Source organism: Eupeodes corollae, chromosome 1, assembly GCF_945859685.1.
Source record: "Eupeodes corollae chromosome 1, idEupCoro1.1, whole genome shotgun sequence".
NCBI classification, from domain to species: Eukaryota; Metazoa; Arthropoda; class Insecta; order Diptera; family Syrphidae; genus Eupeodes; species Eupeodes corollae.
The window spans coordinates 160,797,432-160,815,150 of NC_079147.1; the positions used below are offsets into that span (position 1 = coordinate 160,797,432).

The 17,719-nt window shown below is 36.6% G+C and overlaps 1 protein-coding gene across 4 annotated transcripts in view; it reads right to left on the bottom strand.

Moving 5' to 3' along the window:
• Nucleotides 1–17,719, bottom strand: part of LOC129943464 (TBC1 domain family member 4) — a 109,477-nt gene that overhangs the window by 52,535 nt on the left and 39,223 nt on the right. Inside the window, exon 1 of one of the 4 annotated variants that reach the window (XM_056052940.1) lies at nt 4,529–5,258. The exons of 2 other annotated variants lie outside the window; for them this stretch is intronic. In XM_056052940.1, the coding sequence (XP_055908915.1) occupies nt 4,529–4,531 (3 nt within the window). In that variant the 5' untranslated portion in view covers nt 4,532–5,258. Of the gene's footprint in view, nt 1–3,859; nt 4,504–4,528; nt 5,259–17,719 lie in introns of those variants that run through there. One more of the 4 variants, XM_056052939.1, reaches the window with a different exon arrangement.

The window sequence follows — 17,719 nt, forward strand, 5'->3', positions numbered from 1 at the left end:
TTCGTTTATTCTTTTAACAAATGGAAATATTATAAACTTTAAATACATGTGATCATTTCCCTTACATCACAGCAAAAATCGGTACAATCGTTTCATGAGGTCCATTTGTACCCCAGAATGTTTTCGATACATTTTTTTCGACATCGAGCTCAACCTTACAAACTTTAACCTGTTCCCTAAGTGTCAATAACAGAAAGCAGTATCGACCAGTCCATGTTCAAAATCAAAACAAAGAGAGGCTGGGATGCGACCCACACTGATAGCTTCCCATTGCGTCTGTCGATTTGTCTTACTTCAAAGTTTATATGTAGGTTTTCATGGTGGGTTAGTGTAGTTTTAAAATCGAGTTTTGTTAAATAGATTTTTAGTCGAAAACAATTTTTTACCAATTTAAGTAGCATGCCTTAAATTTTTACGAATTGGATGAATGAAATTAATTTGAGAGATATAAAGAACCGAGCATCAATTTTTACCAAATTTGCGTACTATTTTTTTGTAGATTTTATTTTTTTATAAAAAACAACTTTTGGATTTTTATAAAAAAAACTACTCAATATCGAAAAGAATATTTTCTGTGTAATAACAAAGTTTGAAGACAATATTTTAAAGTTTTGAAAAGCTATTTGAGTCGAAAGCAAATATTTACCACCTTTGAGTAATGTTTTTTTTAGGATTTTATTTTTTATAAAATAACTGTCAGTTCGATTCTTTTAAATAAAATTCCGAGTGTTGAAAACAAAATTTTTTATAAGTGAAAATAATTTGGAAGACATAGTCATAAAGTTTCGAAAAGATATTTGAGCCGAAAATCAATTTCTACCAACTTTTATTGTTTATTTTAAGTTTTTATTGTTGTTTAAAAAAAAACTGTCCATTCGATTTTTCTCAAAATTGTACAGAATGTTGAAAACAATATTTTTTAAAAGATAAAAGTAGATTAAAGCCAATTTTTCAAAGTTTTAAAAATGTGTCAAAACTGTCACTTAGATTTTTTTCAAAATTTTACTGAATGTTGACAACAATATTTCTTTTAAGTTAAAATTAGTTGGAAGCCTTACTGTCAAATTTTTGAATCGAAAATCCATTTCTACCAATTTTTCTTAAATTTTTTGTAAGAAAAACTGTCAGTTAGATTTATTTCAAAATTCTATTAGATGTCAAAAACATTTTTCTTCGTTTCGCAAAATTGTTTTGGGGATAAAATCGTATTTTAGTCATAAAATTTTCGAGGTGACAATTTTTTTTTTTCAGTTTTTGTGATTTATAAAAAAAAACCGTTTATTAGATTTTTTTCAGAAAATATACTTGTTTAGTATCACTTTACAATATATTATATAAAATTTAATTCAAATCTCTGGTGTTTTTGGTTCATGAGATATTTAGGGTTAACCAAAATGTTCACCTTTTTTTAACTGATATGGTAAAAAAACCGCCAACACAATTGTCTTGAGAGCCCTTTCTGAATCTTTCTGTCTTTTTCCTGTATAACAAATTTTATTTGAAGTCGATATCTCTTCTTGTGCTTGAGCTATGGACTACTGAGCTATGGTCGCGAACGTACGGACGTACGAACGTAACGGACGCGCAGACATCTTTCTAAAAATCTTTTATTTTGACTCTAGGCACCAGGCAATTTTCAATTTGACAAATCGGACCCATTACAGTAACTTCCTATGGGAAGTTAACAAGTTTTTCAGTATCAATTGGTTTCGGTATCAACACAACAAAAAAACACTTCCTGTTCTCAAAATAACTCTATGATGTGATAATAATGAGCTACAACAAAGCCAAAGGTGCAGGAGTTGATGTTTTCGATCAAAAGTCAAAAACAACAATTGCTCATGGTTCTATTTCACACTTTATTAGAAGTAGCGACTTCCATACTTTTTCGCAATTTTAACTTACCAAGGAAAAACAAAAATTTATTTAGAAACGATAAGTCCATCGAACTGGCCGAGGAGCCGATGGAGTGGGAACTGAGTGACCGTTCACAACCTGCAACACGAAAAACAAAATAAAGGGTGATTTTTTTGAGGTTAGGATTTTCATGCATTAGTATTTGACAGATCACGCGGGATTTCAGACATGGTGTCAAAGAGAAAGATGCTCAGTATGCTTTGACATTTCATCATGAATAGACTTACTAACGAGCAACGCTTGCAAATCATTGAATTTTATTACCAAAATCAGTGTTCGGTTCGAAATGTGTTTCGCGCTTTACGTCCGATTTATGGTCTACATAATCGACCAAGTGAGCAAACAATTAATGCGATTGTGACCAAGTTTCGCACTCAGTTTACTTTATTGGACATTAAACCAACCACACGAATGCGTACAGTGCGTACAGAAGAGAATATTGCGTCTGTTTCTGAGAGTGTTGCTGAAGACCGTGAAATGTCGATTCGTCGCCTTTCGCAGCAATTGGGTTTGTGTTATTCGACCACATGGAAGATTTTACGCAAAGATCTTGGTGTAAAACCGTATAAAATACAGCTCGTGCAAGAACTGAAGCCGAACGATCTGCCACAACGTCGAATTTTCAGTGAATGGGCCCTAGAAAAGTTGGCAGAAAATCCGCTTTTTTGTCGACAAATTTTGTTCAGCGATGAGGCTCATTTCTGGTTGAAAAGCTACGTAAATAAGCAAAATTGCCGCATTTGGAGTGAAGAGCAACCAGAAGCCGTTCAAGAACTGCCCATGCATCCCGAAAAATGCACTGTTTGGTGTGGTTTGTACGCTGGTGGAATCATTGGACCGTATTTTCTTTCAAAGATGCTGTTGGACGCAACGTTACGGTGAATGGCGATCGCTATCGTTCAATGCTAACAAACTTTTTGTTGCCCAAAATGGAAGAACTGAACTTGGTTGACATGTGGTTTCAACAAGATGGCGCTACATGCCACACAGCTCGCGATTCTATGGCCATTTTGAGGGAAAACTTCGGAGAACAATTCATCTCAAGGAATGGACCGGTAAGTTGGCCACCAAGATCATGCGATTTGACGCCTTTAGACTATTTTTTGTGGGGCTACGTCAAGTCTAAAGTCTACACAAATAAGCCAGCAACTATTTCAGCTTTGGAAGACAACATTTCCGAAGAAATTCGGGCTATTCCGGCCGAAATGCTCGAAAAAGTTACCCAAAATTGGACTTTCCGAATGGACCACCTAAGACCTAAAGAATCGATGAGATTTTGCAAATTTTATGCGTTTTTTTTTTTTTAAAGTTCTCAAGCTCTTAAAAAATCACCGTTTACTTTAGATACCCTTCGCCTTATTGAAATATGTCTCGCAAATAATCCTCGCTACCTCGCAAAGGGAATAGAATGTGAACACAAGACTTCTGGAATGACAGTTCAACGCACTAACCATCATGCCACGGGTGATACCATCATACTTAGATATTTTATAGTGGAGGAGTACAAATAAACCCCATGAATCATTTCCAGACAAAAATCGCAACCAAATCTTTAAAAGGAGAGTGATCATAAAAACACACAAAATTATTAGAAAATTGAAATTTTCGTTCACTGATTATTAATTCCATAGAAATACAATTTTAAACAAAAAAGTAATCGGTGTTCAAACATGCTCTGGGGTACTTTTGGGTCCCATGACGTAAAGGGAGGTTAAAAATGCATCTGATAATTTGAATATTACGTTTTTTATTTTAAAACTTTTGTGATAAAATTCCACTTTTCTTATTTTGGCCACCAAAATTCAAAATTCCAAACATTCAAATTCAAAATTCATCAGCGGTATTAAAATTATCAAATTAGTATTTTCAAAACAATACTTCTCACACTAAAACAAAAAAAAATATAACCACACTGATCACGAATCTAAAACTTTATACATACGGTCTTGCGATTGTAAAGTGCTGATGCATCGCTAAGCGAAGCCGTTAACAAATTATCCCGATGAAAGGGTACTGTAAACATGATTCCAAGGGGTAAAAGTCGACACTTTAGATTTTCTTTTATAAAATTTTCTTTTTTTCTTTTCTATGAAATTATTTTACGACAATTTTTTACCCACTATAAAACTTCACATAATAATTATTTTTGTTTTAAATAATTATGTAACTTGTAATTTTTGATACAAGATTCTTAAACGACCTTGAAATTTCATTCACACTTTTTGATCACTTGTTTGTCGTTTTGTGGTTTTGTCACTTCACTAAATTACAGAAACTTCAGTACGTTTACTAAATATTTTTTTTATTTTTCAAGTATAAATTTTTGAAAACCGTTTTGTACCGAAAGGAAATATCAAATACAATAAAAAGAAAACGTGTGCATTTAAAAGAACAATCTTAGACAAACTAAAATCGAATTGGTCAATTTTGAAAAACCGCACGTCTTCAACACTTTTAGAAGCAAGAGTCGCAGGCATTCTCCGAAAACAAACCAACAATTTTGTTGTTGTTTCTTTTATATAAAAATAAAAACATTACTAAAATATATATCTTAACCTACATACACTACACATTGTACTATTTATTTATAAAAACAAAAAAACATATATACCATTTAAAATTTATGTACAGTATATTCCTCGAATTTTTGTTTGAAATTTATTTGTTTGTTTTTATTTTGGTTTTGGTTTTGTGTTTTTGATCGAGCGGGCGGCGCGCCGGACGTTATTATTTTTATTGACGCTGATGTTGATATTGATGTTGATGATCGGCAAAGTGAAGAACACCAGATTCAAGATCAATTTGAGGGAAATTCATTTTCGATTGACTCGAGATTGAGACTCAAAGCCAAAGTCAATTAAATCGTCCGTCCTATATTATGGCGGTGTTCGTCGCCCGGTGCTCTATGTCCAACAACACTTAACACTACAAACTGGGGAAATAAAAATCAAAAATTTTATTAAAATTGAAGGACACGGTACCGCCGCGTTATTGCCATCACAAATTTATATCAAAACCGCATACAATCCAATTGGTCGCGAGTTGTTAACGTTTGGCGTAGAACTTGTGTACATAGCAAATTGATTTGTTTTCATTTAACAATTTTTATTTTTTGTTATATTTTATTAAAAAGAATTGAATGTTGATCATTAAAATAATAACAATTATAATAATTGGAATTTGAAATAAAATCACGGAGAGAAATTTCAATGGAATCTGCGCTCGCGCACGATTACAGATCTTTCATCTTTTTGGCTGAAACTTGGGACTTAGTATGTGTTGTACACTTGTAGCGATACTCGAAGTGACTAAATGATAGCAGCTGGGTGCTGTGCTGAGGTAGCTAAGCGTCTCGTCGCGTTGATGAGCGAACGAACGAACGAATGAATATACTTTTTAAAAACAAAAACAAATTAATAGATTTAGATATACTTTCTCATTAGCTTGTGGTTGGCGTTTGGTGATATGTGACTTAGGGGACATGATTTTTGCCATTAAGACTGAAGATTGAAGAGTAGCCGGGGATCGATTGTTCGATGGTTTGTGGGGACAGGGATGCCAATGGTATTGGGATAGGGTTAGAAAAAGTAGCGTAAGTTTTTCTTTTCTTAGTATTAAAGCTTAAATGAGTTTAGTAATTTTTTGGCACGATAACTTTGGCGAAAAGATATAATAACGGTTTTTGGTTAGTTCTAAATACAAGCATTTTTTATTATCAGAGAAGGGGTCTATCTCCCCTCGTTTAGGCAGGAGGAGCAATTTCATAAAATTTGACTTGAAATAAAGGGTTTTTCATTAAGGGCGAGGAGATGTTGAAAATGGAATAACACAAGCTGTGTGTAAGGTAAGTTACGAAGCACCAACAAGCCTCAGATACGGACGGATTTACTGTTGACAACCCAAGCAAACGAAGTAAGGACAACGAATTTCGGATCTGCACGTGGAATTTTAGGTCGCTTAACAGACTACGTGCAGCCGAACAATTAGCGGAAGCCCTAAACTGCTGCAATGCAGATATTATCGCCATCCAAGAAGTGCAATGGGATGGACCGGGCAAACGCAAACTAAAAGACTGCGATGTATACTACGGCGACTGCTACCAAGGTGTGGATTTGTTGTTGGAACTAGACTATGGCAAAAAGTCTTTAGTTTCAACAGTGTGAGCAAGCGCATCACGACAATCCGTTTCAAGGCTAAATTCGGCAACATAAGCCTAATATGCGCGCATGCCCCAACAGAGGAGAAAGATGAAGTCACTAAATACATATTCTTCGATCTCTTGGACAAGACATAAGAGCAGTGCCCTGGCGATGACATTAAAATTGTCTTAGGAGATTTTAATTCCAAGCTAGGAAGAGAAGACATATTTGGTGGCATAATCGGGAGATACAGCCTACACGACACCACCTCCGACAACGGATTCAGGCTGGTTGATTTCGCTGCGGGGCGGGAAGTTCTGGTAACTAGTACGCAGTTCACACATCTTAATATTCACAAGGGGACATGGAAATCTCCTGATCAATCAACCGTCAACCAGATTGACCACATTGCGATCGACGCACGACACTTCTCCAGTATCCAGGATATCCGAACATTCCGAGGGCCAACATTGACTCGGACCACTACCTCGTTGTAGCCAAGGTACGGCTACGGATATCCCGATCCAAGCCAAAACAAGGAAGTACTGTGAGAAGATTCGACGTTAGACGGCTACAATCGCAAGAGACTGCCATGATGTTTTCCGATCAAGTCCCTAATAACTTCTTAAGGAATCCTATGCTGCCTGCATTAAGCATTGAAAACCAGTGGCAACATTGCCTTGCAGCAATCAGAGATGACGCTCCTGAAGTGCTGGGTTTCACACGGCCACAACAGCAAAATAACTGGTTTGACGACGAATGCCGGCAAGTGAAACAACAGGCATGCTCGCGAGCTCTACGAGCAGAAGAGGAGAGAGGAACACCAGCTTTTTAGATGGGAAAAAAGAAAGCAAGAAAAGCGCGCGATCGAGGAGATAGAGGGATGTCACAACAGGAATGAGGTTCGTAAATTTTACCAAAGGGTAAAAAAACCTCCCAAGGGTACCAGCCACGAACCGAAGCCTGTAAGGACGATCAGGAGAAAATCGTAGTAGAACCGCAGGCTTTGTTGAGAATATGGAAAGACCACTTCTCCAAAATATATAACGGCGATGACGAACCGAATTCAGCTGTAAGGGAGATAAAACCACTCAACCTAGGCGACGAAGATCAACAATTCCGCTTACCCGACCTCGACGAAGTGAAGATAGATATATCTAAACTGAAGTCAAAAAAAGCTGCTTGAGCTGACGGCATCGCTGCCGAACTATTCAAAGCAGCAGGCGATGACTTGGTAGGGAGCATGCACCAACTCATCTGCAAAATATGGTCGGAAGAAAGCATGCCCGATGAGTGGAATCTTAGCATAGTTTGCCCGATACATAAGAAAGGAGACCCTCTAAACTGCGCCAACTACAGAGTCATTAGTTTCCTTAACATTGCATTTAAGATCCTTTCTGCCGTATTATGTGAACGTCTGAAGCCGTTCGTCAAAAACCTGATAGGTCCTTATCAGTGTGACTTCAGACCAGGAAAGTCCACTATCGACCAAATATTCACACTACGGCAGATCTTGGAAAAAACGCAGGAGCTTCAAATCGATACACACCATCTCTTTATCGATTTTAAAGCCGCGTATGACAGCATCTATAGGGAAGAGCTCTACCGAGCAATGTCTAGTTTTGGCATTCTTGTCAAACTTATCCGTTTGTGCAGAATGACGATGGAGGACACCGATGCATTTGATGTCAAAAAAGGTTTTAGATAAGACGATGCACTGTCATGCGACTTCTTCAATATCTTCTGGAAAGAATTGTGCAAAATTCAACCGTCAGCACTAGAGGCACAATCTTCCAAAGGTCCATCCAATTACTCGGATACGCAGATGATATTGACATAATTGGAAGATCAAAGCGTGATGTCAGTGGAGCGTTTTTGAACATTGCGACGGAATTGAAGAAGATGGGTTTAGTGGTCTATGAGGGCAAGACCAAGTATATGCTGTCATCAAAAAAGGACATTGAACAACGACGTCTTCGACAAAACGTCACCATGGACAGCTATAACTTCGAAGTAGTTAACGAGTTTGTCTACATAGGCACCGCTATAAACACAGACAACGACTTCAGCGCTGAAATCAAACGAAGAATAACTCTTGTAAATCGCTGCCTTTTTGGGCTTAGAAGTCAATTAAGAGGTAAAGTCCTCTCTCGAGCATCTAAAATCACCATCTATAAGACACTCATCATCCCAGTTCTCATTTATGGTGCGGAGGGCTGGACCCTATCAAAAAAGGATAAGAGCATCTTAGGATGCTTCGAAAAAAAATTCTTCGGGTGATTTTTGGTCCCTTATGCATAGATGGAGAATGGAGGAGAAGATATAACGACGAACTGTACAGCGGCACTGACCTAGTTAACAGAATTTAAGTCCAACGGCTTAGATGGCTAGGTCATGTAGAGCGAATGGACATCAACACTCCAGTCCGGAAGGTCTTCGTATTCAATTCTGAGGGACGGCGGCGCAGTAGAGGAAGACCGAGGCTCGGGTGGCACACGCAGGTGGGTGAAGACCTCAACCAACTTGGCATACGAAACTGGAGACAGCTAGTTAGGGACCGGCCTGGCTGGAGACGCATGTTGCTTGAGGCCCAGTTCCACCCGGACTGTTGCACTACCTTAAGTAAGTAAGTATGTATGCCAAGTGGTGAATATGATATCATTCAAATACCCACCTCGGCTTCTTACGGTGGCACGGATCCAAGTGGTCCAATTTTCAATGACTCTTCCGCATAGATCCGACAACAATTTGTTCACCTGTAGGGCATCGATCGATTGGGGTTTGTTTGCATAGAACTGCGACTTCAAGAAACCATCTAGGAAAAAATCTAATGGGTTCATATGACATGACCTTGTTGGCCAATTTTCATCACTTATTTGGGAGATAAACTTACCCTTTACCCTCAAATCGTTCACACAAATTGTCAATCGTGGCACGTAGCGTCGTTTTGCTGGAATCACATGTCGTCGAGTTCCATTTGGGCCAACGGCGGCGGGTCGCCCCAAAATCTACCCGTGCCAATTAAAAAACTTTTTTATAATATAATTGTTTTAAATCCAGTTTCCTTAAATGCAAACATTTTTTTCCAATTTTTTCAAAAACTATAAAACATAGAAACGAATAGTTCTTTAACGGCTTATACAAAATTTAGACAGTGCAGCTAATTGTATCTGAGTTAGGAACTGTCGTAAATATAAAGTTTATACGAGTAGTAGAAGTTAAACACGTGTAAATTGCTTTAGGAAAAAATGGTGAAAATGATTTACAATCCGGTCAGAACGGGACCTTGACCGGCTTACTACATACCCGTCTTATAGTTTTAGGGCTTAGTTTAACTAAGACAGTCCTCATGGGGCTTTAAAATAGTTTAAAGAATTAATAAATACAAATGAATTAAAACAAAAATCGGATCTTAGATTTTGAGAAAACTTTAAGTTTAAAATAGAAAATCTATAATACTATTTTACGATATTAACAACCCGTGGTGAGGAATTTCCCAAACCGATCAAAAGAATATCCAGAGACATAAACACATTAGGTACATTGTTTTCAAAAAGATTGCATGTTTATTATTCATTGTTAGGTTTTATCGTTGTTTTGGATGATGTGAACCTAAAGATATTTTATATTTTAAAGCACAAACAAAACATAAAACTCAAATTAAACATGAAACTCGTATATTACAAGAATAGAAATATAAGATATTTGCATTGACATTCAATTAAATATTCTGGTATATTTGTAAATATAATTTGCAGAGTGGTCAACGTCAACTTAGCGAGTAGCGCAGCTCAGCCCAGCGCAGCGGTTGAATTTGATAACAATAAATTTTGCATTAATAATGTTATCACGTGCAGGTGCAGGGTTTTAAATTATGCAGTAAGATTCAGATTCTCTTTGGATTTTCTAGACTTATCGTTGTTTCAATTTCAGGGGCTTGGAGGCGCATATAATTGTCAACAAAGCATTCTACTCGTATGTACATAATGTATGCTAAAAGTTCAACAACCGTTATAAGATTCTCGTTAATTGCGTGGGTGGTTAATCAATAAGGAATGGGAAACGTCAATATGTAGTTCATTTATTCACATTGAGTTGTTTCAAATAAATGAAATTAGTGTTTTATATGACTATGTTAATAGTAAGTTATGATAACTTGTAACTTTGGAAAAAAATGCTATTAACGGCTGAGAATATGGAAAGTCACTTTTCCAAATTATGTTACGGCGATGATGAATCGAATTCCGCAATAAGAAAAATAGAACCACACAACCTAGGCGACCTAAAACAACATTTCCGCATACCCGACCTCGAAAAAGTGAAGATAGCTATATCGAAATTGTAGTCCAACAAACCTGCTGAAGTTAACAGCATCGCTGCCGAATTGTAGACTGATTTGGTAGGGAGCACGCACTAACTCATTTGCAAATATGGTTAGAAGAAAGCATGCCCGATGATTGGAATCTCAGCATAGTTTGTCCAATACACAAGAAAAGAGACTCTTTTAACTCCGCCAACTGCAGAGGCATCAGTCTCCTAAACATTGTATATAAGACTTTTCTACTTCATCAACAACCTGATATCTGTGTGGTTCCAGACCAGAAAAATCGACCAAATATTCACATTACGGCAGATCTTGGGGAAAACAGGAACTTTAAATCGATACACACCATTTTATAGGGTAGAACTTTACAGAGCAATGTCTAATTTTAGCATCCCTGTCAAACTTATCCGTTTGTGCAGAATGACGATGTAGAATGCACGCTGCTCTATCAAGGTCGGAATGGATTTCACCCTCGCATTTAATGTCAAGGTTTTAGCCTGCTAATTTTTCGATGTCGTTTTCGTTTAGGAAAAAATTGTGCAAAAACTCGATTGTCAACACTAGAGGCACAATCTTTCAAAAGTCCATCTAATTAGTCGGATACGCCGAGGAAGTTCAAAGCATGATGCCAATGGTGCATGTTTAATCATTGTGACGGAATCGGAGAAATGGGTTAAGTGGTCAATGAATGCAAGACCAAGTATATGTTTCATCAAAAAATGAGTAAAGACATTGCACGACGACGTCTTTAACTTTGAGTTGGTTGAGGACTTTGTCTACCTAATGAGCGCTGTTCACCGAAAATGGACTGTTTCAACGACTAACATAGATGGCTGGGTCATGTAAAGCAAATGGACTAGGGATCGAGCTGACTGGTTCAGATCCGTCCAGACTGTAGCGCCACATTATGTAAGTAAGTAGATTTTAGGCGTGTGGTTTTCAATCAATTCATTTTGACAGATGTATCTTGTTTTATGCTTACTTTGGTTTACCATTTTATCATCAATGGATATGCTCCTGAAAAATGTTTGCAAATTGCGAAAATTTTCTACCAAATAATAGTTCGATTCGCTTGAAGAATCGCCCAACAGAGTCGGTAATTCGAGCAAACATGTATCGGTTGAATGGGGAACGCTATAGAAGCATGAATAATGACTTTTTGGTACCTGAATTGGGGGGAAGTTGATGGGTTAACCTTTGGTCATAATAGGACGGCGGCGCGCTAATTGCCATACAGCCAACGAAACAATGAATATATTGAAGGAAGCTTTTGGAAGTTACTTATTTACGCAGATAAACTCGACAACATTTACGTCTTGGAAGAGAAAAGGTGGGAGCAAAAGGTGGTCGAGGTTGCTCTGTTATTAGAACTTAAGATTAAACTTTTATCTTTATAATAAGGCTTTTATTTTCTTATTTACAAAATTGGTGAAGCTAAAATTAAAGCGTGTGGTATTGTCAAAGTTATAAAGTACGAAGCTGAAGTTTAAGTTTTTTCTCTTCATCTTTAACAATCAATTAAAATAATTTATTTATTCAACAAATACAGCACAAAATTGACAGATGTTTTTTTTTGTGACAGCTTCGCTATTGTCGACGTCTATAAAGGACGTTCTTTGCGCGTTTTCAATGACAGCTTCAAGCTTCACCCATTGTCTTCAGGTGGTTACTCTATAACATAACTGCATAGAACAAATCATTTTAAAAAAGTAATATTTCTATTTATAGCAGTTTTATAGTACGAAGAAGAAATTCGTAGTGAACAGGATATCTAATTAGAAACAATTCGTATCTTTTCATAACATTTTTTTTGTTTTCAGATATTTAAGTATTTTGTTACTTAACTCTTTGCATTAGAATTTCGAGCCATCTCCGCTCCTCGGAATCAAGAACTTACCTGGAGTACACTAGGTGTAAAATCTTCAAAGCTGCTTCAATGTTCGATTTAATAAAATCAGAGTTGGTGTTATTTTTTAGTGCAACATTTTATTTAAAGTCCGATAAAAGAAGTTTAATTGTTAAGGATTGTACTTTTCGATAATTATTTAAAAATAGTGATGCATCCGCCCCCAATATATTTTTGTGTGATAAAAGCGGCATGTCACTTATATGTTGGTACTTTCATATCACACATATTCATCGGCATGATTATTAAGTCGGTTCTTAAGAGTGCCTAGGTATCTTACAGCTATGGGGGTCTCATTGAATGTGTAGCGAAATACTTGATTAAATAATTTGAGTTATAAATTTGGGGGGAAAAGGCAAGCATTGCGAAAACGAACTTGGATTCAAAAACTAATTAAACAAGGCAAGACATACAAGTAAATTGAAAAACTGGTAGAAAACAATGATATAAAATGCAACTATTTACAAAAACAGGATGAAAAACGAGGCAAAAAGCTGATTCTTTCGGAGACTACCGTGCGACAAGTTACGAGGTGTTCTAAAAATTGATTAACAGTGACAGCCGTGAAAACCCGTTAATGTATATGCGCAGCCACAAAACTCATATAGCCTTCACTAGACCTTCTCTGCACTTGCCCTGTTCTTTCACTAAGATGCAGACTTTATCTGGGAGGCTACCTTTTTAATAATCCCAGTGAACTAGCTATTAAGGATATTAAATATCTTCTTCGATTTATAAGAAGCTGGTTCAACTAGTAAAAAGTAATTCTCTAGATTTATGTGGTATCACAATGGGCCTTTTTTCTTTTAGCCTAAGTGTGTGGATTCTGAAACTTTAACCTAACCTAACCTGATGAGGCCTATTTTGACTTAAACGGCAATGTAAACAAGCAAAATTGCTGTACTTGGAGTGAATTAAATACAGAAATGTTTTATGAGACGGGACTGCAGTTTCATCAAGGTTAATTGGCTGGCCATACTTCTTTGAAAAAAAAAACACTTCAACACTAAACGGGAACCGCTGTTAAAAGATGTTGAATGAGTTGATTTAACCAGAACTGCGCCGCCGAAGACTTATTTCATTGAAAATGATTTGGTTCCAGCAATAAGGAGTAACCGCACATACAGCCAGACCAGTTATGGTTGAGCTAGAACGAGAATTCGCAAACAAAGTTATTTCCATGAAATTCACTTCAAAACTTATCCTGACTGCACTTGAATTTTTGTATGGAGTTATGACAAACAGCAGGTGCACACAATGAAACTTAGTCTTCCATAATGATAATAATTGAGGCGATCCTAACTTCAACCCTTCAAGTGCCGTATATTTGTTGTTGGTGGAGGTCATTTACGTTCTATTATCTTTAAAAACAACTCACTAGTTAAGAAGGACGTGTCACTTAAATAGATATTCTAGCAAGAAAACCACCCGAAACATACCAGTAAGTTGGCAAAGGAATGGTTTCGGGCCAATGGAATTGAGGTTATAGGGTGGCCAGCTCAATCTCCTGACCTCAATCCCATTGAAAACCTGTGGGAAGATATTAAGCAGTTTGGCATGCTAGACCTATTGAAGACCTTATAGATTCCATGAAAAGGCGTTGTTAAGCTGTCATCAAAAATCTACTACTATTAAATATTAAAAATATTGGTACTTTTTGAAAAATTTAATTTTTTACTATCACTCTTCTATTTCATTGCTCTTCAATTGTATAATTTGTTAAAAGAAAAGAAATCTATTTGCGGAAGTATCAATTGGTGTGCTTCTATTTATGAACATAGTAAGAAATGGTACTTCTCTTTCGCAATGCATTCATTGTTAAACAGAGTCGAAAGTACAAAAAAATTAAACCAAAAATTTAATTCTATATTAAGAACAAAGGCAAATTACATTTAACAAATATAAAGATCGCCTAAAAAAGTATGCAGAAAGATATCCTCAATGAAATTAGTAAACAAAAGGAAGCATTCTTCAAGAAAAAAATAAACGATAGCAGCTTTAATCCAAAACAGCAATGTAACATCATTAACAATCTTTTAGGAAAACAAAATAGCGGCAGTGAACTTAATCGCAGAGAGTTTTCAGAAAATATGGTTTTAGAAAGCGTTGCAGATATTGCAAATATTTTTAATTTGTTTTTCAAAGATGTAGGTAAACTTATACACCAATTTTCTCAAACACCGAAAATATTTGTCTAGAACATCCAAATGATAATTTAGTTTGAGCTTCTTTTTTAGTGCGGTTACCGAAAATAAAGTATCTCATGTGATTGCTAACTTGAAATCAAAAACTTCCTTTGGAATAGATGACTTAAGCAGCATAGTAATAAAAAAACTGCAATTTTTATCCCGATACATTAAAAAAGTGACAAAACAGACACTAAAAAATACAGAACAATTTCGTTACTATCTGTTTTGTTAAAAATGTTTGAAAAATTAATAAAAGAATGGAATCATGAAGTCTACCGAAAATGACTCTCTTGGAAAGCATCGATAATGAACTCGATAAATCAAATAAATCTGGTGCTCTGTTTCTTAATTTGACGAAAGCATTTTACTAAGTCGACTACAAACTTCTTTTAAACAAACTTTACAGATATGGATTCACAAGTAACATTTAAATTTAAATTGGTTCTCATACTATCTTCAAAACAGGTCTCAGCAAGTGCGAATCGATACAACTATGAGTGATTCGATCACTAGTGCATGTGTAGGCGTCCCCCAAGTATCAGTGCCCGGGCCTTTACTTTTTATTATTTATATAAATTCAATTGTTCAGTTGCCTTTGAATAAAAACCTCAATGAATAGCGATCTATCTATTTTGGCAAACTGGTTTAAGTATCACCAGATGGTGCTGTGTAGCAAATCCAAGTACATTGTTTTGAAAAAACTCTTTCTCATGCGAAAAATAGTACCAGTAAACCTGCTAACATCTATCATTTATGCATTAGCTACCTCTCGGTTAGAATATGGTATTTCCTGCTGGGGTAGTGCATTTATCAGCAATCTTCAGCCTTTAATCACAGTTCAGAAGATCATTAAAGTAATGCTTTCCAAACCTGGATGGGAACCACCATTTCCGTTGTTCGGCATCTTTATGTTTATAAGGTATTGACTATTGAGACTGTTCTATCTGCGGGGTGGTCACAATACAGTAAGAATAAATGCCATAAATCGCTCGTTGAGATCATCTCTACTGTCTACTGTATGCAACAACAATGGTTCATGCCATAGGTTCTTAAAAAATCTTAGAATTTGGCTCTTTTCTAAATCAGATGTGGAAGACTTAATGCGTGTAGTAGCTTGACCTCTTTACCACGACAACCTTTACCATAAAAAAGATAGTTTTACATGCTTTATTTAAATAAATTGCCATCCATAATTTGAAATTCATATCTAATATTTATATAAAATTCTCCTTTCACATTGAGGATCTTTGCGTTATCATTGCCATCTTACCAATCAGTCACTTCGTTATGTATTCAACAAATCAAAATGCATCTGATTTAATAGACACTGAATTGAATCGTGTATTCCAATACAATACTGTAGAAATGGCAGCGATTGTTGCTCTCAATGTCCCACTAATGAATGAAGAAAAAAGAACCATTTATGGCCACATGCTCGATGATTCTGCAGGACAAGGTGTTTTCTGAATTCTGGTGGATGTACCAGGTGGAACTAGCAAAACATTCCTCATTTCGCTAATTCTTGCTTAAATACGATCAAATAATTGAATCGAATTGGCTATTGCATCTTCTGGCATTGCGGCAACTTTATTGGATGGAGGCAGAACAGCTCATTCAGTATTTAAACTGCCACTAAATATTTAAAATAACCCAGACTCGGTGCAAATTAAAAAGACAATCATCCATGACCACAGTGCTGAAACAGTGTTAAATTATCATCTGGGATAAATGCCCTGTGGTACACAAACATTCGCTTGAGGCGTTGAACTTGACATTAAAAGATATAAAAACAGCGACAGACTATTTGGCGGCACTCTGTTACTCCTTTCAGGTGATTCCAAACAGAGACTTCCCGTTATTCCGCGTTCAACGTACGCTGATGAGATCAACATGTGCTTAAAATCATCGCCACTGTGGCGTAATGTTGAAAAAGTTCAGGATCTGTCCGCTAAAACATTCACAAAACAACGGTTAGATATATGCGACGAAAAAGTTACTACCGATGAAACTTACTTACTTACTAGTTGTAATTAAAAAATTAATGAAAAATATGCCATAATTCTTAATGGAAAATCCCGAGGTGAAAATATATTATTTCAGCGAATCCCTATTATAGCCAATTCAATTCAAAGGCCTTCAATTTCCAATTAGATTAGCATTTGCAATGACTATCAATAAGTCTCAAGACCAAACGATGTCTGTCTGCGGCTTAGATTTGAGCATTTCATGTTTTTCACACGGTCAATTATACGTGGTCCCGAGTGGGCAAACCATCCAGTTTGCTTATATTGCCGAAAGATAGGATCACAAAAAGTATTGTGCACTCTATTCCATAAAGGGATTGATATTGTTCTTTTGTGGTATAGCCATGATTAGCGATATGTATATAATTTTAAGGAATTGATTTAATTAAACAAAATTTTTTGGTGGTTTGTTATGATCAATATATTGTCACCGTACTGGACACCTTGCTCTGCCTAACACCTCTTCACATATTTAGCAAACAAATAGCTACAAGCTCTGCTATTCGCCTAAAAAGCTTAGTCGCAGTGCACTAACAACAACATTGGCCACCCCGTAATTCTAAGGTATTTAGAATCAATTCCAATGCACACAGACTACACCATCCTCTAACTGCAATTCGACAGAAATTTCCAGATTTCTATACCTCCCAGATCTTTTTGGAGGATGAGTCAATCCATTTTTACACAGATGGGTCAAAAACAAAAGAAGGGGTTGGTGAAGGTGTGTACTCTGAACGACTGAAATTAAGTCTCTCATTCCGCCTTCCCAATCATTGTATCGTGTTCCAGGCGGAACTTTTGGCGATTAAAGAAGTCTTGTCTTGGCTCAAAGAAAACGTGATATCAACATCTGATATCCGTATTATCTCTGATAGCCAGGCCGCTATCAAATCTCTGGACTCTGTCTCTACAAACTTTATAACAGTCTATAACTGTCGATCATCTCTTATGGAGATGGCGCAACAGTTTAATATTCACCTTTGCTGGGTGACGGGCCAGACACATTCCAGGTAACTGTAAGGCAGATGAACTCGCCAGGAACGGTACAGTACAGCCCATCCTACCACGTTTGTCAAGAATTGGCACACCAATCGCTACCTGTAAACTGCTGCTAATGCAAGAGGCTGTGAGGAGGGCAGGCACCAGGTGGAACAACATCACCACGTGCCAAGTCACAAAAAACATCTGGCCAACACTGGATTTAAAACGTTCAAGGTGCT